This window comes from Lipomyces japonicus (genome assembly GCF_038497905.1).
Source record: "Lipomyces japonicus strain CBS 7319 unplaced genomic scaffold V1514scaffold_19, whole genome shotgun sequence".
Lineage (NCBI taxonomy): Eukaryota > Fungi > Ascomycota > Lipomycetes > Lipomycetales > Lipomycetaceae > Lipomyces > Lipomyces japonicus.
Genome location: NW_027117831.1, coordinates 68,315 through 90,000, shown reverse-complemented (window position 1 = coordinate 90,000; position 21,686 = coordinate 68,315). Strand labels below are relative to the sequence as shown.

Genomic DNA, 21,686 nt, shown 5'->3' with positions numbered 1-21,686 from the left:
GTCACCAATTAATTTTTTTTTTCTTTTTTAATAAATTGTAAACTTACTTGGTTTTAATCTCTTTTAAACCAATAGTAAATGACACCAATGGCGAACTTAATAGAACTAGTACGACTAACATGTCACAGCTTAAATTGACATAGATTACATTGAAATATGATACGACAAATGTGGTAAACTTGCAAGACCTGATTTCCAAAAATAAAAAATAATACAACAAAATAAAACAAAGTAAAACAAAATAAATAAAAGAAAAATTTTTTTTTTCCTTTCGTTATATACAGAAGGTATTAGGCAGCGCCAGCGCTGGGTTTAGAGGTTAGGCGACAAGAGCACACAGGGCCGCACCCACGCCGGATCCGTCCTTTGCGATGCCGATGCGAATCTTTCCTTCATTATCGGCACCAAGTACGGCATTCAACGATTCCCGAATCAGGTTTTCATAACCTGGGTAAAATTCAAACACGGACCCATCCACGCCTACATCCACATAAGGCAGCCGGTCGAGCACGCCGGTATGAAGCACGACGCCAGCAATTGCGGCACCAGCCAAGTAAGCAGAACGGCGGCCGATGGCTTCAACAATGCGCTTGATTGCCAGTCGCTCGGATAGTGTCGTGGATAATTCGAGATCGGTTTCGATCATGGCCTTGACGGATACCAATTCTGGCGATGAATCAGATTCGATCAGCGACAGCACGGACGTGTCAAGCGACCAAGGCGTGGAAAGTTCCTGTGATGTAGCTCCAACAAAAAGCAAGCCGGTATTATTCAAATGCAACAAAACCGTGCGCAGGATCTCACCGAGAAACATGCCAGACACGCGTTTTTCGAACATTTGGAATCCTGGATTCGGTGTCACCAGGTCGACCGCTTCGTCATACTCAGTGCGAGGAAGTACGACAAGGTCGTTGTCAAACGAACCCCATTCGGTGTTGACCACCATGATTGATGATGGTGATGATGATGAAAATGATGATGATGATGAAGTAGAAAGTTTTTTAATTTCGGACAGGGACTCTGTGTAAGCGGCGTTAGTGCCGGTACCGATAATGACTCCGAGCAAGGTCGGATATTGGCCAGGTGAAGCATAGGATCGGGACATGAGCGTGCCAACCGTATCGTTAACCAAAGCAGCGACGTGCACGCGAAGATTGAGCGCATCGAGCTGGTCCTGCAACAGCAGGCAAACATCCTTGCCGACGGCATCTTGAACGTCAAATCCTTTTGTCCAGCGAATCAATGTGCCGCGATTGATTGCAGTCTGGTTAATAGGGAACGAGAACGTGAACCCGAGCTTGAGCACGTGTGATTCGGATTGGGAGAAGTGCTCGTCCAAATGAGTCGAAATGAAGTCGCGGACCTTACCGGCCAAAAACGAAAAAAGATCAACAGCGTTGCCGACCATGAGATTTTTTGGAATCACTGATTTTGCCTGCAACAGGTTAAACGTGCCATCGCCATTAAGCCGAACAGAGCACACGCGGAAGTTGGTCCCCCCGAGGTCAACGGCTAAAAACGTGCCGTGCTCGTTGCCTGTCGGCACCTCGGTCACGAAAGTCGGAATCATAGTCATGGCTTGATCAGGCAATTCAAGGCCAGTACCTAGAACAATATGTCAGTCTGACGAATTGGCCCACCAAAAAAAAAAAAAAAAAAAAAAAAGAGGGAGAATGATAAGCACAAATCACATACGAGACAGACGCACGAACTTGTCACTGATAGCCCTAAGGCTGGCATCGGAAACGTCGAATTGGCGAACAATTTCAGCAGTGACGTCGTCAAGCGACGTGGAAGTAGTAGCGGAAACCATTTATGTGAAATATTGATGAATCGTGAACGAGACAGAGAAAAGAGAACAATCAACAAGATATAGATGATCAAACGTTCCTCAGCCCCTTGAAACGTCAGCAAAGGAAACGACGGCCGGCCCGATTAGGTCAGCACTTAAGGGCTAGGGCGCACTCAGCCGGAACAACTTCTCATTGGCCGCTACGGCTGAGTAGCCAAAACTCGCGCACCACCGTGTCGCTCAAGCCACGCCCGCGCAGGGCCGCCAGCTGCGCCACAACCTTCTGCGCGGCCGGAGAATCAGGGGTCAGCCCCTGCCTGAGCCACGCGGATGCCGGTCCGGGGATCCGACGCATGGCTGCCCGGATCACGGCGGCATGGTCTCGCACGACACTGCGGGCAGCATGGCCCTGCATGGCCCGGCCCGCTGCCGCAAGAGCCTGCTTGCCTGCGCCAGGATCTACCTCGACTGCGGTGGCGAAGTACGACGTCCATGCGCGGGACGCCGCCCGCACGACCCCGGGTTCGGGACCGTCCAACGCGGCGGCCGCGAACACGAGATGACTGCTAGTGACACCTGCCGGCCGCTTCTGAGCCAGCCGGTCAATAACTTCCAGCATGCCCTGGCGCACGTCCGGGTCGGTCGCGCCTGGAGATGCCGGCTCTGTGGCAACTTCGAACAGGGCAGCCACTGCCCGGTCAACTGCCTCGACCGCACCCGTAACACTCGCAATCACGAGCCCGCAGGCAACAGAGTACACCGGCTGTAACGTCTCCGGTACTCCAACAACCCGAACCTCGGCCACAATGTACTCGGCGACGGCATCGGCTGCAAACGTAAACGGGCCCGGCTGTGGCTCTTTAAATCCCTGCCGGATTGCAGCAGCAGCGGCCTGGCGCACCGCCAGCCTGCCCGCGAACCGGGACCCGATCGCGACCTTGACAATGGTTGTAAACACGCGCTGTCGCAATTCCGCGTCTATGGCGTCGTGGTCGTTGTTATTGCCTGCATCTCCTCCGGCTGCCTTGGCAACCGCGACAAAGCACCGCAGCACGCCGGCCGCGTCGTCCTCGTCTGCAATCCGGTCCATCATGATCTCGACTCCAGCAACAACGGCAATCAAACCCACTGCACGGTCACGTTGGTCAGGCACGGCATGCACGACACTAGCCACGCCTCCGGCTACTCGTTCCTTGACCGACCAGTCGACCACGTCTGCCGGCGCCGCAGCAATCTGAGCCCATGCTTGCACAAACGTTGGTGCATCTGCCCGTAGTACGTCGGCACAATCTTCACATATGGTGGCCAGGGACCGAGCCGCAACGCCGCCGTCGTCGGCCCCTAGTCGGCCAAACAGATACGTGACCACTGCAGGCAACTGGGCCTGTCCGGCCTCGGTTTGCAAATACCCTACCAATGCCGATCCAATGAACTGCACGCTAGTTTGCCGCACCTGTGTCGTGGCGCCCCTGTCATCGTTTGCAAGGCGATCAAACAGGCCAGCTTCAATTATGCGACCAAGCCATTCATATTCTTGTACCGGCTCGGACCCGAACCCGTTAGCCATGGCATTTAAACAGAATAATGACGCCTCCACCATGGACCAATCAATTATCGCGTCACCGCCGTTGTCGGTACTGCTATTGATATCATTCGCCTTGCCTAGCACACCAACAATGTCTGCAGCAATATCGGCAAACATGCGCGCATGGACAATAGCGTACCCGGTCTCTATCACGTCCGCAACGTCCCTCCGAAACGCAAAAAATCCTTCGCGTGCGTCTGTAGGCCACCCGCGCACGGCATCAGATTCAGCAGGCACCATAATTTTGGCCCTTAGCGTGCGCGCGGCGGCCAAGACCGCGTCCATGGTCGCTGTTACAGCAGCAGCGGCGGACCCATCGGAAGATGTGGGGAAATCTTCATCGTACGCGACCGCTTCAACAAGCAATTCCCAAAATTCGACCGTGCGAGCCACGATGGCATCCTGCACGACAGCCACGCCAGGGCCGCTCGCTAGGGCCAGCATTAGACTAACAAGTCGTCGAGGCCGGTCTTGATCGAGCGCGCGGGCCACGTCTTTGGCAACCAACTCGCCAAATGAAACCAAAAGATTAAGCAGCGCAGCTGCAATGTCTTCATCACCGCTTGCAAGCACGCGCTGGGCCCAGTCAGACGTAAGCACACCCAACAAAACGTCGATTGTGGCGGCCGGCACGAGTTTTTCTGACCATTCCATGACTTCAATAAGCACGTCCGTAGTTAACGGGAACAAGTCTTCATCATTGTCACGTTGCAACCACGAAATCAATCCTCGAATCATGTCTACTAGTGCTGGCATGGCACGAGACATGGTATCATACGAGACAATCACCATGGCCCATGCTTTCAGGCACTTCATTGCCTCGCCCACGATTGCGTGTTCTTTGTCTGATATCCGTAATGGGTCGGCAGTCAAGATCGGCTTGATTAACGAAATTACATGCTGTGACGACCTGTTCAACGCCGCCACCAAATCGGCCCTATAAAACAACTGATCAGTTTAAACGGCACAACCGGGCAAACCAAATTTAAACCACGCACCGGTCCTGCCTGGAAACTTCGACCCTGCCAATTTCTTCCGCCACCGTGGCACAAAACATAAACACGCTGCCCACTTTTGTGCCCAGTCGAGTAAGGCACATGTCCAATTGCGCTTCATTATTGACGGTCGATCCGTAACACGGCCGGTCTTGATCGATCGACATCATCACGTCCAGGACAGGGTCAGCCCAAATTTTGGCAAATTTAACCATCGCAAGTACCAGTGTAGATGCTAGCTTTTGTGAAATAAATCTCGGTCCTGACCATGTGCGCACGAACCAAGACAATAATGTTGAAATTAATTCTGGGATCATTGATTCTGGTACTGACGTCCTTCAGTCGTTCCGCCAAAAATAATCGTTAGGACAAAAAAAAAAAAAAAAACCCTCTATTTTGCATATTCTGATTCTCGTACCAGTCTGTGTTCAATTTCACCGTGTACGTTAACGCTCCAAAGAACCGAACGTTGGCCACGTCGGACTGCAGCATCATATTGGCCAATTGCCAACCTTCAGCCGATTTTTGCAATTGCTGCAACTCATGCTGAGTTCTGCGAGCAGATGATCAGATTAATCAACGACCCTCAACGAATAATTGAGCTTTGCTCATGTTTGCATGCATACTCATGAATCTTTTGCGAATCTCCCGGTTGATAAAGTTCAATAATTTTCTTTAAAAAAATTCACAATCAGCATGAAATGGAAACACTCAATTAAAATAAAAACTCACTTGTTCGACTCTTCTGAACTCTTCTGCTAAAATCATTTTTTTTTTAAATCTAATTTAATACGTGCATGTATTTATATTTTGCGGATTATATACAAAGTTGTCGTGCTGTTCCATACGGGGCAATTTTAAAATTTAAAAGTTCCCGGGTTTAAAAACTAAATTTCCATATAACTAATTTGATAAATCCTGAACGTCGGGAAAAAAAAAAAGAGATTAAAAAAAACACGTTCGACAATTGAGCTCTGGCAGAATCGTACATATAGTCGAATTACTTGCTGGAAATTGTTTATTTGGCATAACAATAACCATCGTTATAACTTCATGAGTTCTTGATGAGCCTAATTAATCTCCCCACCCGCTTCGCCGCTGTAGCCGCACGTCGAATTCCATCCTCTACGATAGCACATCACCGCCTGGCATCCACTACTTCATCTATATCATCATCGTCACTATTAGCAACAGCAGCAGCAGCAGCAGCAGTAACAACAACAGAAACAATGACCGCCGGACTCAAGTCAGTGTCAACTACTGATCGTCTATTTAGTCTTCGGAGGCTCATGGCCGAGCATAACATCGACGTTTATGGTATGTGGTTTTGGAGAAATTCTGCCCCATTTCCGTTATTGAACTCTTTTCGTGATGCCAAATCTAACAACAATTTTTTTTAACAACAAGTCGTGCCTTCTGAAGATGCTCACCAAAGCGAGTATATTGCGCCGGTAGACGCTCGTCGTGAATTTATAAGTGGTACGTCATTCAACGTATCAAATATATATGCAATTTTTTAAGTGCGTTTGTTTTTTTAACAAGCTTTTTAAGGCTTTTCTGGATCTGCAGGATGCGCAGTAATAACTGCGACTAAGGCCGCATTGGCTACCGATGGCAGGTACTTCCTCCAAGCAGAAAAGGAACTTGATTCAAACTGGTCCCTTCTCAAACAGGGCTTACAGGACGTACCTACATGGCAGGAATGGTAAGAAAAAAAAAAGAATTAAAAAAATTAAAAAAAACTTTTTTTTTTTTTGAAGGTTTTGAGAAGATTTTAACTTGCAAAACGAACTAGGACGCTTAGAGAAGCTGAAGGTGGGAAGAACGTCGGCGTGGACGCATCGTTAATATCAGCCTCACAAGCCAAATCGCTAAGCGAGAAACTCAAGTCTCGCAAGGGCGGTCAATTGATTGGCATGGACATCAACCTGATTGATCGAGTGTGGGGTTCAAATCAACCGGTTCGATCCAAGGCTCAAGTTCGAAACTTGGGGTTGGAATTTACCGGAAAGCGATTTGAAGACAAATTGACTGATATCAGAAAAGAGATCGAGAAAAATAAAGGTTCGGGATTGATTGTTTCAATGTTGGACGAGATTGCCTGGTTGTTTAACCTTCGAGGAAGCGAGTAAGTTATAATGCAACCATGGTTGGTTCTAAATGCTGATTTTTTTTTAGCATTCCTTATAACCCTGTTTTTTTCTCTTATGCATTCATCACCGAAACAGATGCAATTTTTTATATTGATTCCGATAAGCTCACAGACTCCGTGCGGGCACATTTAGGTGCACTGGTTACGCTAAAGCCGTACGACGCCATATTCAACGATCTTAAATCATTCTCTCAAGCACATGTTACCTCGGAAAAGAAAGTGCTTGTCACGTCGAGCGCATCATGGGCACTGACAAAAGCAGTTACCGGCATTGCCGATGAGGATAATAATACCACCACCACCTCCAATGGCACGTCTTCGAAACTAAACACGATCAAATTTGCACCTATCGAGTTTGCCAAGGCGGTCAAGAACGCAACCGAGATTGAAGGCATGCGCATGTCACATTTGCGTGATGGCGTGGCACAGATTAAATATTTTGCTTGGCTGGAACGAAAATTATCGAATCCGCATAACGGCGACGTCGGATTGGACGAAGTTTCTGCCGCTGATCAATTAGAACGGTTCCGAGCCGAGCAAGAAAATTTTGCCGGCTTAAGTTTCCCTACGATTTCGTCTTCTGGTTCAAACGCGGCTGTGATTCATTATCAACCTGAAAAAGGAACATGCGCCAGCGTCGTGCGGGACCAAATCTATTTGTGCGATTCCGGCGCGCAATTTTTTGACGGCACGACCGATTCCACCCGCACGGTACATTATGGCACGCCATCCGAGTTTGAAATCAAGGCATACACGCTCGTACTTAAAGGTCACATTGCGATCGCACGAGCAGTTTTCCCTAAGGGATCGTCTGGTTACGTGCTCGATATCTTGGCCCGGCAACATCTGTGGCGCGAAGGGCTTGATTACCGGCACGGCACCGGTCACGGCGTCGGTTCGTTTTTGAACGTGCATGAGGGGCCGATCGGGATTGGCACGAGGCTGCAACTTAGTGAGGTGCCATTAGAAGTCGGCATGTTTATTTCCAACGAGCCAGGTTATTATGAGGATGGCAAGTTTGGCATTAGGATCGAAAGCGTTGTTGTTGTAGCTGAAAAGTCAACCCGGCATCAATTCGGTGACAAGAAATATTTGGGCTTCGAAACCGTCACGTTAGTGCCCATGTGCAAAAATTTAATTAACGTGTCGTTATTAGACGCGGATGAGATTTCATGGTTGAACGCATATCACAATGACGTGTACGAAAAGACTCACAAACTAATCAACGATGATTATACCTTGGCCTGGCTTAAACGAGAGACCGCACCTTTATAAATTTTTTGTATTGTTTTTTTTTCTTCTGCATTTTTGTAAGTTGTTTGATTTAGGACTTTTCACATGGGTTTTTTTTTCTTGGGATTATTATTCTGTGTAAACGATTATTATATGAAATTTTGAAAAACACATGTAACATGAAATAATGTTATTTAATAAATTAATTAAATTGCCCACTATGCATCAGTTTTTGTGCTTCCCTAACCAAATCCTCCGCAGTCAAGTACTTTTTCTTGTTGTTACCAATCACTGACGATGATGACGACAATGATTCCTGAGGCGGCAGTGACTGTAACTTGTCTGGCCGGATTTGCAACACTTCGACCGCGTCTAACAACTTGAGCATGATTGCGTACTTGTCCGCTTGCTCAGCCACGGCCCGCAATCGGGCCTGCCTGGTGGTTAACTCTCGCTTGGCAGCTGCCAGCCGGTCCCGAACTTGCCGAACCCGTGACTCCGCCTGGCCAACATGGGCCGCCACGTCACGAAACCCACCATCATCATCACTGCTGCTGCTGCCCAACCGGTCTTGATTCTCGGCTGCCATGCCTCGCACGATTAAGTCCACCTTGCCGGCCAATTCAAAAAAAAGATCAAACTCATCCGCCCGGCCGACCGAAGACGTATCCATCAATTCCAACGCCACGCTCACATGATTGCAATCATGCTGGTTCATAAGTTCGTTCCAATCTCGTTCGACAAACTTCAACACGTCTATTTAAAAAAAAAAAAATATTTTATTTGTTAGAAAAAATCGCAATCGGCCTAACCTCAAGAACACTTGTATTTTTTAAAAAAAAGGTCAACATACCTTGTACATGCGCGCTATCGTAGACAAAGTCTTGTTGTGCCGGCTTGATATGTCGATTATCATTACGCAAGCTTGCGCTGGCGGGTTTCACAAGCTGACCGAGCTCTGCCGGTCGCAAGCTCTCAGGCGAGCCCGTATCGGTTTGCAGCGGCAACGGCAACGGAGGCGGAGCCAGCTTGCCACCACCCGTTTCAAGTCTGGATCGCGACTTGCGCCTTGGAATTGCCGGAGGCGGAGGCGTGCTCGATTGAGAACCACCAGCACCAGATTGTTGTAATGATGCATCTATTGGTACCTGTTGCTGTTGTGACTGGTGGAAATATTCACCGCGAGAAGAAAAGTCCCGTGGTTGCTTGATTCGCACGTACGGGCTTTCTGTGGGCGAATTTTGCCCGCCGGTGCTGGCGTACGGCATTTCACTCGCTTGAAAAGATGAAAACAACGGGGGTGGTGGCACGATTGTGCTGGCCTCAAAAGAACTGTTTGTAGACTTACTTGCCGCATTACCACCACTGGCTCCGAGCAATGACGATGACGATGTTGAAGCAGATTGCTGTTGTTGCTGCCAATACCCACTGTACGGATTCACGTTCTTGAAATCAGATGCTCGGTCCCGCGTAAGCGTCGCGGTCGATGACAAGGATGCAGAAGAGGAAGAAGACACGATGCTGGGCCGCCGCGGGAACGGCCCATCTGTGGTCGTCGCGTACGGACTTGCGGACTCGTTCGAGGGCAGGCCATGATTGCTATTATTACTGATTGACGAAACAAGAGGCGCGCCAAACGAGGTTGTGGAATTGTTGAAACTAATATTGTTCATCGACGACGCCGACGTCGCGTACGGATTATTCGTGCCGCTGCCGCTGCCGCTGCCGCTGCCGCTGTGGATGCTGATGCTGCTGCCTGAAGTGGCATATGGATTAGGATTAGTAAACTTTGCGTTGTTTGTTGTTTTCGTTGATGATGATGACGAAGATATTGAATATGAATTATGCGGCGGTACGTCTCTGTCAGCCGGCATTATTCGAATTAGCCGTTTTCAGAATTAGAAAATCTGGCCCTGTTCTTTTGATCTCGTCCGGTTCGACCGTGATCCCATGTTCCCAGATCAATGAATGATCGCGTCCGATCAATTATGTAATACATGAGAAATCATGTAAACTTTACTATTTTGTACTAATAGTTACCATTAAAAAAAATAGGAACATTGAATCCGACACAAACCACCCAAACTCAGCAAAATATAGAAAGGAGAAAAAAAAATATTCAAGAAAAAATATGTAAATATTTTAAAGTTTATGTGAAAACAAGAAAAATGTGGTAAATCAACTAAAAAAAAAAAAAAAAAAAGAGACAAACAATCAATACAAATAAACGATACTTATAAAACTACACGCAAAGATAAATCCATTTCATTTTTAAACAAATTTATATCAAGGATTCCTGTTGTCCATATCTCTGTTGAGCCTGTTGTTGGGGCTGCACCTGCACGGAACCAAACGGGTTACCAGCAAATCCAGTTTGCTGAGGTTGTTGTTGTTGTTGTTGAAATCCATATCCGGTCGGTTGTGGTTGTGCCGGTAAGGATTGAAAAAAATTATTGCCCTGCTGTTGGGGTTGCTGTTGATTAAACACGCCGTCGTTGACAGGTTGGTGGCCATAACCTGTGGCAGTCTGAGTAAGCGGCGCCGGACCTTGCTGCAGCTGCTGAGGTTGACTGAACAAGGCATTCGAATTCGTGACATTTTGTTGAATTCCAAACGGCGAGTTCGACTGCCGCAAGTAACCGGTAGCTTGCGGGTTTTGGAAACCATAACCGGTCGGTAACGCGCTTTGCGTCTGGGCCGGCGTGCCACCGATGCCAGCCGAATTAACAAAATTTCCACGCGCGGTATGAATCGATGGTATTCGCAAGTCACCAGTATTACCAAACGTGTCGATGCCTTCACCAGTGGCCAGGAGCTGATTCAATTTGGCGTATTGCGGATTGGATCCGATGCCGGTACCTTGAATGGATTGAGGCGCCGAGTTGGATTTCGTGGCAGCAAGTTCGTTCAGGCTTGGTGATTGAAGAGATAATGATGATAATGATTCAGGCTTCGCAGTCTGGCCGAATTGAGAAAACGGATTGTTCGAACCGGGCTTGAGCGATGCGGTGTCTTGAGATTGCAGTGGTTGAGGTTGCGGTTGCGGTTGTTGAAAGCCGAATTGGTTAGTAAATCCGGTAGGTTGAGCGTACGCATTTTGAAGGTACCCTGTCGGTACGGTCTGCTGGGCGCTGGCAAATAAATCGTTCCCCTGAGGCTGATAACCAGTAGGTTGATAAACCTGTTGCTGTGCTCCGAAAACGTTATATAGATCGTTATTGTTGTTATTTTGTGGTTCCTGATAATATTGTTGTTGCTGTTGTTGCTGATCTTGCACTGGATCAAACAGCAAGTTAGTGTTTTGCACGTCGTAATATTCTTTTTGTTGCCTTTTTGCTTCCTCTTCTTCAGATAACTTGATAGCCCTTGCCAAATCATCATCTTCTGGTCTATCCCTTGGGTTTCCTCGTCGTTGTTGATCTTCGTTCTCGGCCGTGAGTTTGCTTTGTTCGATGGCGAGTCGCAAATCATCATCATATGCGTCATCACGGCCGGCGCGTCGGTCGCCAACCGTGTTTCTTCGTCGCCTTTGTTGTTGCTGTTGTTGTTCAGGCCGTTCCCGAAAAATGTCGTCACCAGGTTGACTCATCTTGTCCCTCATGTGATTCCTGTTGGCACGTTCAGTTCGGATTCGTTCATCATCTTGAAGCAACGTCGTAAGTTCTTTCGCCTTTGACCGGACTGCATGCAAAATGGTTAGTTGATTACTGGTGGAATAATTTATATATATATATATATTGGGTTTTGCGTACCGTTTGCACCTTGATCCCGGCCTTCTTCATCAACGTATTGAAATTCACGCAACGTCTTGATGATGTACGCGTTATCCTTGCACCATAACACAACGTTTTCGGAACCAACGTGCAAACAATAATCTAATAATACCAGAGCCTATTTTAAATGTTAATAAATAAATAAATAAATAAATATATATGCAGTGTTCAAGGTACCTTCATGACGTGACGCCAGTTCTTGCCCTTATCATTCAATCGCTTATCTATCATGTCCAGAACTTCAAAAAGTGTGGCACTATCACGAATTTTGTTAGCTGGGGTTTTGTTTATTTTGTTTTAAATCAATTGATTGCTCTGGGCAAAAAATTTGAAAAATTATGCCAAACAGTTGTTTAGTTCACACGTACTTGTCGAACGTAAGTTGAGCAATCTCATTCATGTCCGTACCGCTAGGCCCCCAAGGATCATTACTCGTAGCTATAAAGCATTAACAAAAATAATTAGAATAATAAAAAAAAAAATGCAAGCCGGAACGGTGATTTCATTTGCCATACGTACCATTGCGAACTTTCACCTGGGCGTTGGTATACCCATTCGTGACGTTCTTAATCGACCGAACTAGTGATTTTGACATTATCGCAAGCAAGCGGAGGGGGTGATTAATTGGCACCTAATGTAAATTGGTTCTTTTTTGTTTTCCTTTTTGCTTCAAAAACGGGAAAAAATCAGTTTAAATTGGTGGTTGGGATTATTGCGATAGAATGGTCAAAGTGATTTAAGTTAGTTAATTGGTATATTCGCCGTGGCAACCGAGTGGTCGTCGCCACGTCTGCGCTGCGGCCAATTTCATGGCCGGTTACTTTGTTATGGTATATTTATAAAATATCTTATAAAAAACTACATTGAATCATTGCAATTAAATATTTTTTTATATTTTTTTTAAGTGGGAGGGCCGTACTTGATGTATCTGAACTGAGATCGAAGGAGGCGGTGCATTGACACTACGTAAACAAATGACGGCCACCGCTGCAGCCTTGTGGCAGATTTACAAGGCAACGGCCCCGCATGCATTTATGACGCACGAGTAATAACAAAAAAAATAAATATATGACATTCAAAAATAAAATTGTAATAAAAAACAAAAACAAAAATGAATTTTAAAAAAAAATTTACGAATATTCGGGATCGTGCCATGGGCCGGCATCAGAAAGCTCACATCCGCCTTCGCAATCACACGTGCCGCCAAACTTGGTGGGTAAGTTTTCGGCAGGCACTTGTTTTAATAATTCAGATTGATAACTGCTGCTGAGAATGAAAATCTTGGAAACCGTGACCGGGTCAAGAAGTGGTCGAACGATTCTAAACGCGGTTGAGAAACCGAACGGGGCGTTGATCAAGTAAAATTTGCTAAACCGATATTGTTAATTGACGTTGAGCTTTTTTATATTATAAAAAAAAAAATCTTACCCCATGCGTTCAGGATAGTAGTTCTGGCCAATGACGGATGCTTCCTTGACATAGTGAAACACTTGTTGAATGGCAGACAGGCCGACTCCTTTGAGATCCATGATCGTGCACGAAGTTTCGACCAACCTGCCAGCTTTTCGAGAACAAGCCGGGAGTCGGACAGACACAAAAGTTTCGTATTCCCATACCAGGTTTTGCAACATGCGTTCAAAACTCGTGATCTTGTACATTTCGGTAATGTTGACAGCCCCGAGTTGCTCAATGTATACCGGCCGGCCCTCGACGTCGGTCTTGTGATAGTATTGCGGGTAATATTTGGAAACTTCTTTCTTTTCGGTGTAATGAAAATCCTGCAACAAGCCGTCAACGCCGAATTCGGATCTCCATTTCTCGCAGGCGATAAACATTTCCTTGGCCTTGGGGATGTCGAACTTTCTGGCGCGCAGGAAGCGGAGCTAAGTAAGCGAGCGAGCAAGCAAGCAAGTAAGCGACAGGCTAGATAAAACAAAAATCTAAATAAAAGTCATACCAAGGAAGCATCGTCTAGTCGTTCGGTGTAATTCAGACTTTTTAACTCGTTGCGAAAGATGTTGATCTTGGCTTGCTGCTCGGCAGACACGTTGCCAGGGTAACCCGAGGGGGCATCAGGACCGTAAGTGAGCGGGTACGGCCTAGGATGAAATCAATGATTAGAGCATGTCCAATTGTTTTTTCTGTTTTTTTTAAAAAGAAAAAAAAAAGCAAACCGGTACTTTTGTTGAGTAGTCGTGGATTGCTGGTCCTAGACAAAAAAAAACAAGAGACGTGTTAAACCCCGACGAGCTGGCAACTTGATAAGCAGCACATAAAAGCAACATACAGCCATGATGAAAAATGAAAATGCCTGTGCGAGTTAGTTCCGTACGGCAAGTAACGAGCGGTTGGCCAGCAATTTGATGAGGGATGTCAATATCTCGAGCGAAGTGCGTTAGTTTACAGTTTCGAAGATTGAAGATTGCGTGCACCTCACTTACCCTGCCTGCGCCTGCGACTAAGCAGCAGCGGCCGCGCTTAGTCAGTTCCTTATTTCTTACCCCTTACCCCTTACCCCTTACCCCTTGCCCTGCCCGTGACCCGTCGTGAACAACAACGACAAGGCGAAGAGAAAACAAGGGGCCGCCGGAACAGCGCCGCAGACGTGGCATAACCGTCCTGCTTGTCGGAGCCTGGTGCCTGCGTTATTGTTCTGGGGTTATATGTACGGAAGGTTTGCGTTTGATCGGCCCCGCGTCGGGCACCCAAGACAAGAGACAAGGCGGCCTGCATATGTAAAAGAATATGAACTTAAACTCCTGGATCCCTTATTTAAACCAACTTCGTTCCCCGTCACCGTCACCATCACCATCACCATCACCATCTCCGTCGCCCCCGTTTCCCCTTGTCCTTTATCCATATCATGTCCTCGTCCTCGTCTGGTCGGCGTACCAAGCCACGTCCGCCAAAAGTGTTTCAGTGTGCCGGTTACGGCGACTGCCGCATGACTTTTACTCGGTCCGAGCATCTGGCCCGCCACATCAGGTACGATCCGTGATATCATAGCATTGTTCTTGGACCTCCAGTTTGATCTTGATTTGGTTCCGTAGCTAATATGTTGTCAACAGAAAGCATACCGGCGAGCGCCCGTTCCGATGCCATTGCAACCGCACGTTCTCACGTCTCGACAACTTGCGCCAGCATGCTCACACCGTGCATGCCAACGAGGCCATTGTCCCCACAACCACGCCTTTGCCTGCTGCTTTGCAGGGCTCCACCACATCCTCGGGCATTTTTGACTCTATCGGCTTGCGGCAATCATTATCTGACACCGCCACCACCACCACCACCACCACCACATGTAATACACCCACTCCGACTCCTACCACGTCCTCATCTCCGTCATCGTTCGCATTCCCACCGCCGCCCAAGTTCAGGCCCAACCAGCATCGGCCTGGTCCACTGATTTTGCAGGCAGATCGATCGTCTTCTCCGCCATCGCCGCCGTCGTCGTCATGTCCGACGTCTGTGCCGCATCTGCCGCGGTCCGCCAGCCTCACGCCAACATCGCCCATGTTCCCGTTACCATCACCAATTGCCGCCCGCACAGCTGGCGAGCCAGCTTATTACTCACCGAGGTTTCCTCCCATGAACACGGCATTCACCACACCACCTTCTAGCGCAACCTTACCGCCACCACAACCACAACCACCTGCCGATCACGATTTTTACAGTTACTATCACTACAACCTTGCTCGTGGCCACTCTAACAGCACTACCAGTAATTCTAATGTGGCCTTGCCACTGCCGCTACCTCAACAACATGCCTCCCACTACTATGACCATCACTCCAATCACGCGCTGCCACATCATGCTTACTATACCCCATCTCATCATGCACCACCTCCACCTCTTCCTTCACTGCCGCCGCGACTCAGTCACGGTAGTTCCAGCAGTGACACCAGCACCAACTCGACCTTGTCCGAGCCGGAGCCCAGGTTTGGGTTGCCGGATGTTAAGTCGCTTGAGTCGTCGTCCATTCAACAGTTCACCATCTTGCCACCCATGCGCACGCTCCCGTCGCCCGCGGCTGAAATTTCACGCTCATCTTCGGAAAATATGAAAGGAATGAACGCACTACTTGAAGCGGCCTCCATGGCTGGCATGACGGTGTAATAGGGCCGCGGCGTCACATTTGCACTTTACGAATTGATTGAATTATTTTCTGTTTTTTTGTTTTTTTTTTTGGAATGGGTGGTGTTTTTTTTTTATTATTTTTAATGTGGTTTTGTAAGACTTTTTTTTTTCTCTTTCGCTTGATACTATGGAAACGGTCCATGTATTTTTTTTTTAACTGTATTTTTATCTTTTGTATCTTGGATGGTCGGCTAAATCGTGTACATAATGGGGATTCGCGTTGATGATGTAATCGGTGCTGTAATTTGCCTGTCAGCAAAAGTATGACTCTTGATAATTTATTTGACAAACAAGTTATAACTAGTTATATAAATCAAGTATTAAAGAATATATGGTTACAGAAAACATATTAACCTCTACTCCGCTATGACTTCAGACCCGGCACTGGCCAATCCTCCGGTAGCGCCTTATCCGCAGTTGTCGATACGCAGAACACTCGACCCTGAACTATGGGCCGCAGCGTTGAACCTATGGATATCAATCACCGGATTTTACATCTCCCACCCTGCTGAAGCGCTCGACCATGCCACCAATTTTAAGCGATTCTTGCAATCATATGTCACCGTGGCAGCATCAGCTTTAACAAGGAGTAACAACACGAATCATCATGACAACGACGACGACGAGCTCGAACTTCGCAAGCGCGTGTTTGTCCTGCTGAACAGGCAATACGCTCACGCCAGCTCGTTCACGAACGCAAGCATGCTATGGGGTTTTGTTCGGCTTTACGCGAGGGGCAATCATGCGACCGTGACCAGCATTGTTCATCGGGCAGCGGCAGGATCCGCAGGACCCGCAATCAACCTGCTGCGCGCCCACGTGCTGGATCGCATTAAGGATCGCCAATTCGGGCTCGATGAACTGCATGCCTTGCAAGTAATTTTCAAAGACAGCAAGGTCGTGATTGCTTGGGCGGGGCCTGTTGATGCATGGATCATGCCTCTGTCCGAAATTTGCAAGCATAGCGTTGTCACGACCGCGGGTGCAAACGGTAGCAATGTCGTGAACGACAATGACCAGGACCAGGACGATCAACCTTCTGTGGCAGAGATTGCACTAAAGGTTGCCAATCTGTCCGTATCCAGTCTTTTAGACGCAGACGCTGCTGCTGCGGTTGAGAACATTGTCAAGTTAGTGCATGCTCTTCCTGCACCGTCGAAGGCCACCTCAGGCGAACTATTACTGGCGCTAATCACCCGGACCAGCTTGCGCAAGCGGGTTGCTACCGCGTTATCGTCATCATCATCTAGTTCGGTTCCGTTAGAAAACTTGCTGGTAACATTAGATGGCATCAAGTTACGACTTGGTAATGACCTGGTTGACCAGTTGAAGCACACGTACCGGGTCAAGCGCAGAAACACAATTCAATTAGAGAAGCAAATTGCAAAAGTTAAGTCAATTTTCCCACATCTGACTGATGACCGCATCCGGTCGTTGTTATCAGTTCATTCGACTCCGGAAGCAGTGATTTCGTACGTTATCGACTACAATGACGATAACGAGCAGGACGGGCAGGTTGAGAGTGATTGGGAAAAAAATATTTCAGTGTCTAATGTCAAGACAGAGCAGGAACGATTTGACAATTTGGACTTTGAACCTGGGTCGATCCATTTCGGTCGCAGGGATCATGAAGTTGAGTTTCGGGCAGCGCCAGCCATGAACGACAAGCAAAAAATTATTGACAGGATTAAACAAATTTGGGATGATGATGAGGACGAACGGGATGACACTTATGATGATGTTGAAGCTGGTGCTCAGGTTTACTCTGCAGAACCTGGCGAATCATTCAACGATTCGTCTGGGCAGCAGCAACAGCAGCAGCAGCAAGACCAGCGAGATCAAGATGTTGAAAAATATTTATGGGCCATTTATACAAGCTCGCAATCTGAATTCGACCGAAAATCACGCGGGTCCAAGGTCAGAAACCAAATCAAGACCGCGACTTCTTGGACGGACGAACAGGTTGAAGGATGGGCAACCATGTTGCGACGAGATCCGCGACGGCAAAAGCGGTTGGAAACGCAATTCATGTTTAAAGGTAACAAAACTGAAAGCACCAGCAGTAGCAGCAACAGCACCAGCAGCAGTAGTAGTAGTAGCAATAACAACAACAAAAACACTGCGGTTGCGGGCGAAGAATCCACCGAAGAAACTGAATCTTTTGGTTCTCGTTCTCGTTCGAATCAAAGTAGCAGCAGAGGCAAGCCAGGAGGAGGACGAGGCGGGCGAGGAGCAAATAAAGGCTACAAGCATGCAAACCACAACCGGCGAGATCAACGGACAAAGAAAATGTCCAAGGGGATGGCATGATTTTAAAGTTCATAATTTTTGTTAATGATTTTAATTTTAATCTTTTCATTTATTATTATTGTAATGAAGTCTTGGCCAACCAGACATGTAACGAAGTCTTCTTCCGTTCCATCCCGTTCCCGCTCTAACTCCCCGGATCCTTTGTTACAATTATGTCTCAATGAATAGGTATTATTACTATATACCTATAGTAGCTAACGATTGCCCAGTCGTGCACAAGCAAACAACGTAGTCGTAGCAACAAACAAGTAGTGGTAGTCAAATTTCCGGCTTCAAAGAAAGTAGATAGTTATGGAAATTTCTGAGTTCTGGCTCAACAACAACATTTATTTTAATTTCTTTTTCTTTTTCTATTTTTTTTTTTTTTTTTTTTGAAGTGCCAAGTTATTTTATTATTTTGGTTTGGAGCATCAACACGGGTTGAGCTAATTCATGATAAGGTTTAATAAAATATGAATTCCGAGAAACCAGGACTATATACTAGATGACGTATTTCACTTCATTAATTAACGTTACAGCCAAACCTTGCTAACGGTATATTGGGTTGGCATGGACTTTCCAAAGTCCCGTATAAAAGTACATACAAAGTAACGGTCAGATAACCCTTGCCATAGTAGTACTGTAAACAGCCAGATTGAGCTTCTGCATTTAAATATCAATATAACGATCTGAAATTACTCGAATGAATAAATCTATTTAGGCATAATAAAAATGAAAATACAAAAAAATTTTTAGAAAATACGCATTTTTTTGTGCTCTGGATTCTGGCATATTCTGGCAGTTTCATATTTTTGGGGTGCAAATTTGACATGCAATTACGCAGGTTCTACTGGATTGTGTTTTTAAAAAGAACGAAATAATAAAATCTCTTCAAGTGCCGTTGTGCTTATGCCTCCAGCACATCATTATGCCGTGTTATTTTTATTTTATATTTTTCTTTTTTTTTCATCTTTCCTGTTCTCGTTCAACCAACCATCCACAAATGCTCCAACGCGTCCCTAAAAAATTCAACGTTATACTCCACCAGTGCCATCTTTGGCGTATTTTCCTTACGCATGAGACAAACCAAAGCCAAACCCTTAACCATCTGTTGCAAATATAAAATCACGCCGTTGCTGAGTCGTGATGTTGACCCGATCCGCCGCCGCCGCTGCTGCTGCCGTTGCTCTTGTTGTTGTAATTGTAATTTTTGTTGTTGCGGTAGCTTGTTGTGGAGAGTACTATTGTTGCTGCTATTGTTGTCATTGTTGTTGTGGCCGATGACCACCGTACCTGCTTGTGAAACCCCGGCGTCTTCTGCCGCTGTGATTGATGCTGTTGGTTCAGGTAACGGCTGGTCCTGATGGTACAAGGTATTCATGTCGACCGTGATGTCAATAAAATAAGTGCAAATCTCATAAGTCGGAATATCCATGGGTGATGAATCCGTGGCGACAAAGATCTTGGAACCGATATCAAACAAAAACGCCTTTTCGATACCTGAATGCTGGCAAAGCACGTTTAACAAGTTTTCCAACGTGGCCATCTGCGGGATTAATTTTTGCACGACCCGAGAAAAAGCTTCGTAGATTGAATGATCAAAGATGCTGGTTAAATGAAATGAGATGGACAAGTTTACCAATCCAACGTCGAGTAATTCGTCCGTGACCCGCTGCGTGATGTCCCGTTGAGCGTCCAGCCTGAAATCTTCACTCAATCCATCCACCTTGTGAATAAATACTTCGATATTGATCGCCGGGTTTGCCCTGACCGCGTGCACAATCACGGAATTTAAGTTGGCCAATGAGTTGATGTATTCGTCTTGCGAATCAATCACGTAGATGAGCGCGCCCACGTTGGCGAATATCCGGTCCGCGTCAATCATGGCCTCGGTCACGTCGATCTGGCCAGGTAGTTCGACCACTTCAAAATCAATAAACGAACTAATTAAAATGCAAAAAAATGATGATAAATTAGTAACCGAATGGCCTTTACGCCATTTCAATGACTTTTCGTACCTGAATATCGAGCTGGTTGGTGCTGTCGTGCTTTCAATATATAACGTATCTAGTGGCTGCATGTTATGAAACATGACTTGACATATTGATGATTTGCCACCCCTTTAACCCACTCATGTCAGTCAGCCCGGTCGCCATGATGTAACAATTCAATGTTCGAACGAATTCATACCTGCGCAAGCCCATCATGACAATCTTTGGAAACGGAAGAAAGTCATTTCCCACGCCGTACTGTTGCCGGTCATGGCTATCAATATTTACAAGCGCCATGGTCCCAAATATTTCAGCTTCGACGCATTATACGTAAGGCCTCATCTTTCGGCCAAGGCCGGCATCAAAATGCGATGGCCCGCACCCGAGCGCCACATGATTTCAGGGGGTGACACGTCGACAACTTATCGCCCTGTTCAGTCATTCGTTCGCATCAGGTGACTGTTATTAGATATTTAGGGTACAGCCCTAATTAGCTTGCCGTGACTGCGGTATTTGTCAGACGCTGGACTGGGTTTTGAGCGCCTTTTTTGACGCGCACAATGAAATGGGCCAAATAGATTCGAGCCCTTACCCAGGGGCTTCGCAGGGCGCGAAGTTGCTTCGTCCTTTCCTTCACGATCACACTTCCTTACAATCGCCCTTTATCATCAACAACCGCTCGTTCAAAGTACGTATGGATCTTTGTGTTTATTGAAACTTTTTTTTATTAAGACGTGCTGCCAGACAAGTGTTTTACTTGTGGGTGCATGGGCACATGCATGAATGATGGAAAGAGGGTTTTATTTGGTTGATCATGCTAACAGATTTTTTATTACAGTTTCAGAGCATTTTCAAACAATTTTAATCACATCAAAATGGTTGACAAGTCCGCAAAGAGAAAGCAAGTCGCTGACGGTGTTCTTTTCGCTGAATTGAACGAGTTCTTCACCCGTGAGCTAGCTGAAGAGGGATACGCCGGTGTTGAGGTCCGCTCTGCTCCTACCAGAACTGAGATTGGTACGTGTTATTATTGTTTATTTTTTTTTTTTTTTTGGATTTGAAGATGGCTAACACCACGGTCGTGTTATAGTTATCCGTGCTACTCACACCCAGGATGTTCTTGGACCCCAAGGCCGAAGAATTCGTGAGCTCACATCGCTCATCCAGAAGCGTTTTGGCTACAGAGAAGGTGGCGTTGTTATCTACGCCGAAAAGGTCCAGCAGCGTGGTCTTTGCGCTATTGCTCAGGCTGAGTCTCTCAAGTACAAGCTTTTGAACGGTCTTGCCGTCCGCCGGGCGTGCTACGGTGTTCTCCGATTCATCATGGAGTCCGGTGCCAAGGGTGCCGAGGTTGTCGTTTCTGGCAAGCTCCGTGCCGCCCGTGCCAAGTCCATGAAGTTCACCGACGGCTTCATGATCCACTCCGGTCAGCCCGCTCGTGACTTTATCGACACTGCCACCCGCCACGTTCTGCTCCGCCAGGGCGTGCTCGGTGTCAAGGTCAAAATCATGCTCGGCACCGACACTGAAGGCAGACTCGGACCAAAGAAGACCCTGCCCGATGCTATCACCATCATCGAGCCTAAGGAGGAGCAAGAAAGCGTGATTGAGCCACGAAGCACTGTGTACAACAGCAACCTTGTTGCTGCCAACGAGGCTGAGGTGGAGGCTGACGCCGCCCCCGCTGTCGACGTTGTGCCTGAGGAGGTTACTGCTCAGTAGAACGAGTAATAAAAACA

The 21,686-nt window shown here is 47.0% G+C and overlaps 10 protein-coding genes across 10 annotated transcripts; 4 read left to right on the top strand and 6 right to left on the bottom strand.

Moving 5' to 3' along the window:
- Nucleotides 1-319: 319 nt before the first annotated feature.
- Nucleotides 320-1,813, bottom strand: V1514DRAFT_347502 (hexokinase-domain-containing protein; the record flags this gene model as incomplete). Its single annotated transcript, XM_066929299.1, has 2 exons — nt 320-1,605; nt 1,696-1,813. The coding sequence occupies 2 exons, from the start codon at nt 1,811-1,813 to the stop codon at nt 320-322; spliced, it is 1,404 nt and encodes a 467-aa protein (XP_066783376.1).
- Nucleotides 1,814-1,897: 84 nt separating this feature from the next.
- Nucleotides 1,898-5,288, bottom strand: V1514DRAFT_58678 (armadillo-type protein). The gene is made up of 5 exons (XM_066930070.1): nt 5,105-5,288; nt 4,999-5,045; nt 4,791-4,925; nt 4,376-4,708; nt 1,898-4,314 (listed from the first exon to the last, which is right to left on the bottom strand). The coding sequence occupies exons 1-5, from the start codon at nt 5,138-5,140 to the stop codon at nt 1,983-1,985; spliced, it is 2,883 nt and encodes a 960-aa protein (XP_066783375.1). The 5' UTR covers nt 5,141-5,288; the 3' UTR covers nt 1,898-1,982.
- Nucleotides 5,289-5,601: 313 nt separating this feature from the next.
- V1514DRAFT_280635 (peptidase M24, structural domain-containing protein) lies at nt 5,602-7,799 on the top strand (the record flags this gene model as incomplete). Its single annotated transcript, XM_066925044.1, has 5 exons — nt 5,602-5,689; nt 5,780-5,851; nt 5,924-6,077; nt 6,168-6,500; nt 6,551-7,799. The coding sequence occupies 5 exons, from the start codon at nt 5,602-5,604 to the stop codon at nt 7,797-7,799; spliced, it is 1,896 nt and encodes a 631-aa protein (XP_066783374.1).
- Nucleotides 7,800-7,879: 80 nt separating this feature from the next.
- V1514DRAFT_58642 (Sec8 exocyst complex component-specific domain-containing protein) lies at nt 7,880-9,834 on the bottom strand. Its single transcript, XM_066930069.1, has 2 exons — nt 8,611-9,834; nt 7,880-8,513 (listed from the first exon to the last, which is right to left on the bottom strand). The coding sequence occupies exons 1-2, from the start codon at nt 9,629-9,631 to the stop codon at nt 7,960-7,962; spliced, it is 1,575 nt and encodes a 524-aa protein (XP_066783373.1). The 5' UTR covers nt 9,632-9,834; the 3' UTR covers nt 7,880-7,959.
- Nucleotides 9,835-12,358, bottom strand: V1514DRAFT_58641 (ENTH-domain-containing protein). The gene is made up of 5 exons (XM_066930068.1): nt 12,050-12,358; nt 11,899-11,968; nt 11,708-11,786; nt 11,510-11,648; nt 9,835-11,438 (listed from the first exon to the last, which is right to left on the bottom strand). The coding sequence occupies exons 1-5, from the start codon at nt 12,123-12,125 to the stop codon at nt 10,039-10,041; spliced, it is 1,764 nt and encodes a 587-aa protein (XP_066783372.1). The 5' UTR covers nt 12,126-12,358; the 3' UTR covers nt 9,835-10,038.
- A 120-nt stretch (nt 12,359-12,478) lies between these two features.
- On the bottom strand, nt 12,479-13,909 carry V1514DRAFT_330832 (CRAL-TRIO domain-containing protein). Its single transcript, XM_066927573.1, has 5 exons — nt 13,818-13,909; nt 13,711-13,739; nt 13,488-13,629; nt 12,959-13,413; nt 12,479-12,898 (listed from the first exon to the last, which is right to left on the bottom strand). The coding sequence occupies exons 1-5, from the start codon at nt 13,821-13,823 to the stop codon at nt 12,661-12,663; spliced, it is 870 nt and encodes a 289-aa protein (XP_066783371.1). The 5' UTR covers nt 13,824-13,909; the 3' UTR covers nt 12,479-12,660.
- A 447-nt stretch (nt 13,910-14,356) lies between these two features.
- Nucleotides 14,357-15,959, top strand: V1514DRAFT_330830 (uncharacterized protein). Its single transcript, XM_066927572.1, has 2 exons — nt 14,357-14,515; nt 14,599-15,959. Exons 1-2 carry the CDS (start codon nt 14,394-14,396, stop codon nt 15,644-15,646), a joined length of 1,170 nt encoding a protein of 389 aa, XP_066783370.1. The 5' UTR covers nt 14,357-14,393; the 3' UTR covers nt 15,647-15,959.
- On the top strand, nt 15,960-18,031 carry V1514DRAFT_330829 (uncharacterized protein). Its single transcript, XM_066927571.1, has one exon. It carries the CDS (start codon nt 16,034-16,036, stop codon nt 17,975-17,977), a length of 1,944 nt encoding a protein of 647 aa, XP_066783369.1. The 5' UTR covers nt 15,960-16,033; the 3' UTR covers nt 17,978-18,031.
- A 620-nt stretch (nt 18,032-18,651) lies between these two features.
- Nucleotides 18,652-20,269, bottom strand: V1514DRAFT_330826 (Gtr1/RagA G protein conserved region-domain-containing protein). The gene is made up of 3 exons (XM_066927570.1): nt 20,147-20,269; nt 19,975-20,076; nt 18,652-19,899 (listed from the first exon to the last, which is right to left on the bottom strand). The coding sequence occupies exons 1-3, from the start codon at nt 20,242-20,244 to the stop codon at nt 18,942-18,944; spliced, it is 1,158 nt and encodes a 385-aa protein (XP_066783368.1). The 5' UTR covers nt 20,245-20,269; the 3' UTR covers nt 18,652-18,941.
- A 553-nt stretch (nt 20,270-20,822) lies between these two features.
- V1514DRAFT_267010 (40S ribosomal protein uS3) lies at nt 20,823-21,567 on the top strand (the record flags this gene model as incomplete). The annotated part of the gene is made up of 2 exons (XM_066924805.1): nt 20,823-20,964; nt 21,038-21,567. Coding segments are annotated over 2 exons (672 nt in total), but the record flags the coding sequence as incomplete, so codon positions are not given.
- Between the last annotated feature and the right edge of the window lie 119 nt (nt 21,568-21,686).

Bases quoted from the DNA above. Each gene is read 5' to 3' on its own strand.
- V1514DRAFT_58641 (XM_066930068.1), bottom strand. From the start codon at position 12,125: ATGTCAAAATCACTAGTTCGGTCGATTAAGAACGTCACGAATGGGTAT. The intron at 11,649-11,707 runs GTACCTTGAACA...CATTTAAAATAG, and splicing joins ACTGGCGTCACGTCATGAAG to GCTCTGGTATTATTAGATTA. The intron at 11,439-11,509 runs GTACGCAAAACC...TTTTGCATGCAG, and splicing joins CCGGGATCAAGGTGCAAACG to TCCGGTCAAAGGCGAAAGAA.
- V1514DRAFT_58678 (XM_066930070.1), bottom strand. From the start codon at position 5,140: ATGATTTTAGCAGAAGAGTTCAGAAGAGTCGAACAA. The intron at 5,046-5,104 runs GTGAGTTTTTAT...ATTTTTTTAAAG, and splicing joins AGTTCAGAAGAGTCGAACAA to AAAATTATTGAACTTTATCA. The intron at 4,315-4,375 runs GTGCGTGGTTTA...GTTGTTTTATAG, and splicing joins GAAGTTTCCAGGCAGGACCG to GGCCGATTTGGTGGCGGCGT.
- V1514DRAFT_330826 (XM_066927570.1), bottom strand. From the start codon at position 20,244: ATGGCGCTTGTAAATATTGATAGCCATGACCGGCAACAGTACGGCGTG. The intron at 20,077-20,146 runs GTATGAATTCGT...AGTGGGTTAAAG, and splicing joins GTCATGATGGGCTTGCGCAG to GGGTGGCAAATCATCAATAT. The intron at 19,900-19,974 runs GTACGAAAAGTC...CATTTTAATTAG, and splicing joins CCAACCAGCTCGATATTCAG to TTCGTTTATTGATTTTGAAG.
- V1514DRAFT_58642 (XM_066930069.1), bottom strand. From the start codon at position 9,631: ATGCCGGCTGACAGAGACGTACCGCCGCATAATTCATATTCAATATCT. The intron at 8,514-8,610 runs GTATGTTGACCT...TTTTTTAAATAG, and splicing joins CGATAGCGCGCATGTACAAG to ACGTGTTGAAGTTTGTCGAA.
- V1514DRAFT_330830 (XM_066927572.1), top strand. From the start codon at position 14,394: ATGTCCTCGTCCTCGTCTGGTCGGCGTACCAAGCCACGTCCGCCAAAA. The intron at 14,516-14,598 runs GTACGATCCGTG...TGTTGTCAACAG, and splicing joins CATCTGGCCCGCCACATCAG to AAAGCATACCGGCGAGCGCC.
- V1514DRAFT_330832 (XM_066927573.1), bottom strand. The intron at 13,630-13,710 runs GTACCGGTTTGC...ATTTCATCCTAG, and splicing joins TCCACGACTACTCAACAAAA to GCCGTACCCGCTCACTTACG. The intron at 13,414-13,487 runs GTATGACTTTTA...TCGCTTACTTAG, and splicing joins GACTAGACGATGCTTCCTTG to CTCCGCTTCCTGCGCGCCAG.
- V1514DRAFT_330829 (XM_066927571.1), top strand. From the start codon at position 16,034: ATGACTTCAGACCCGGCACTGGCCAATCCTCCGGTAGCGCCTTATCCG.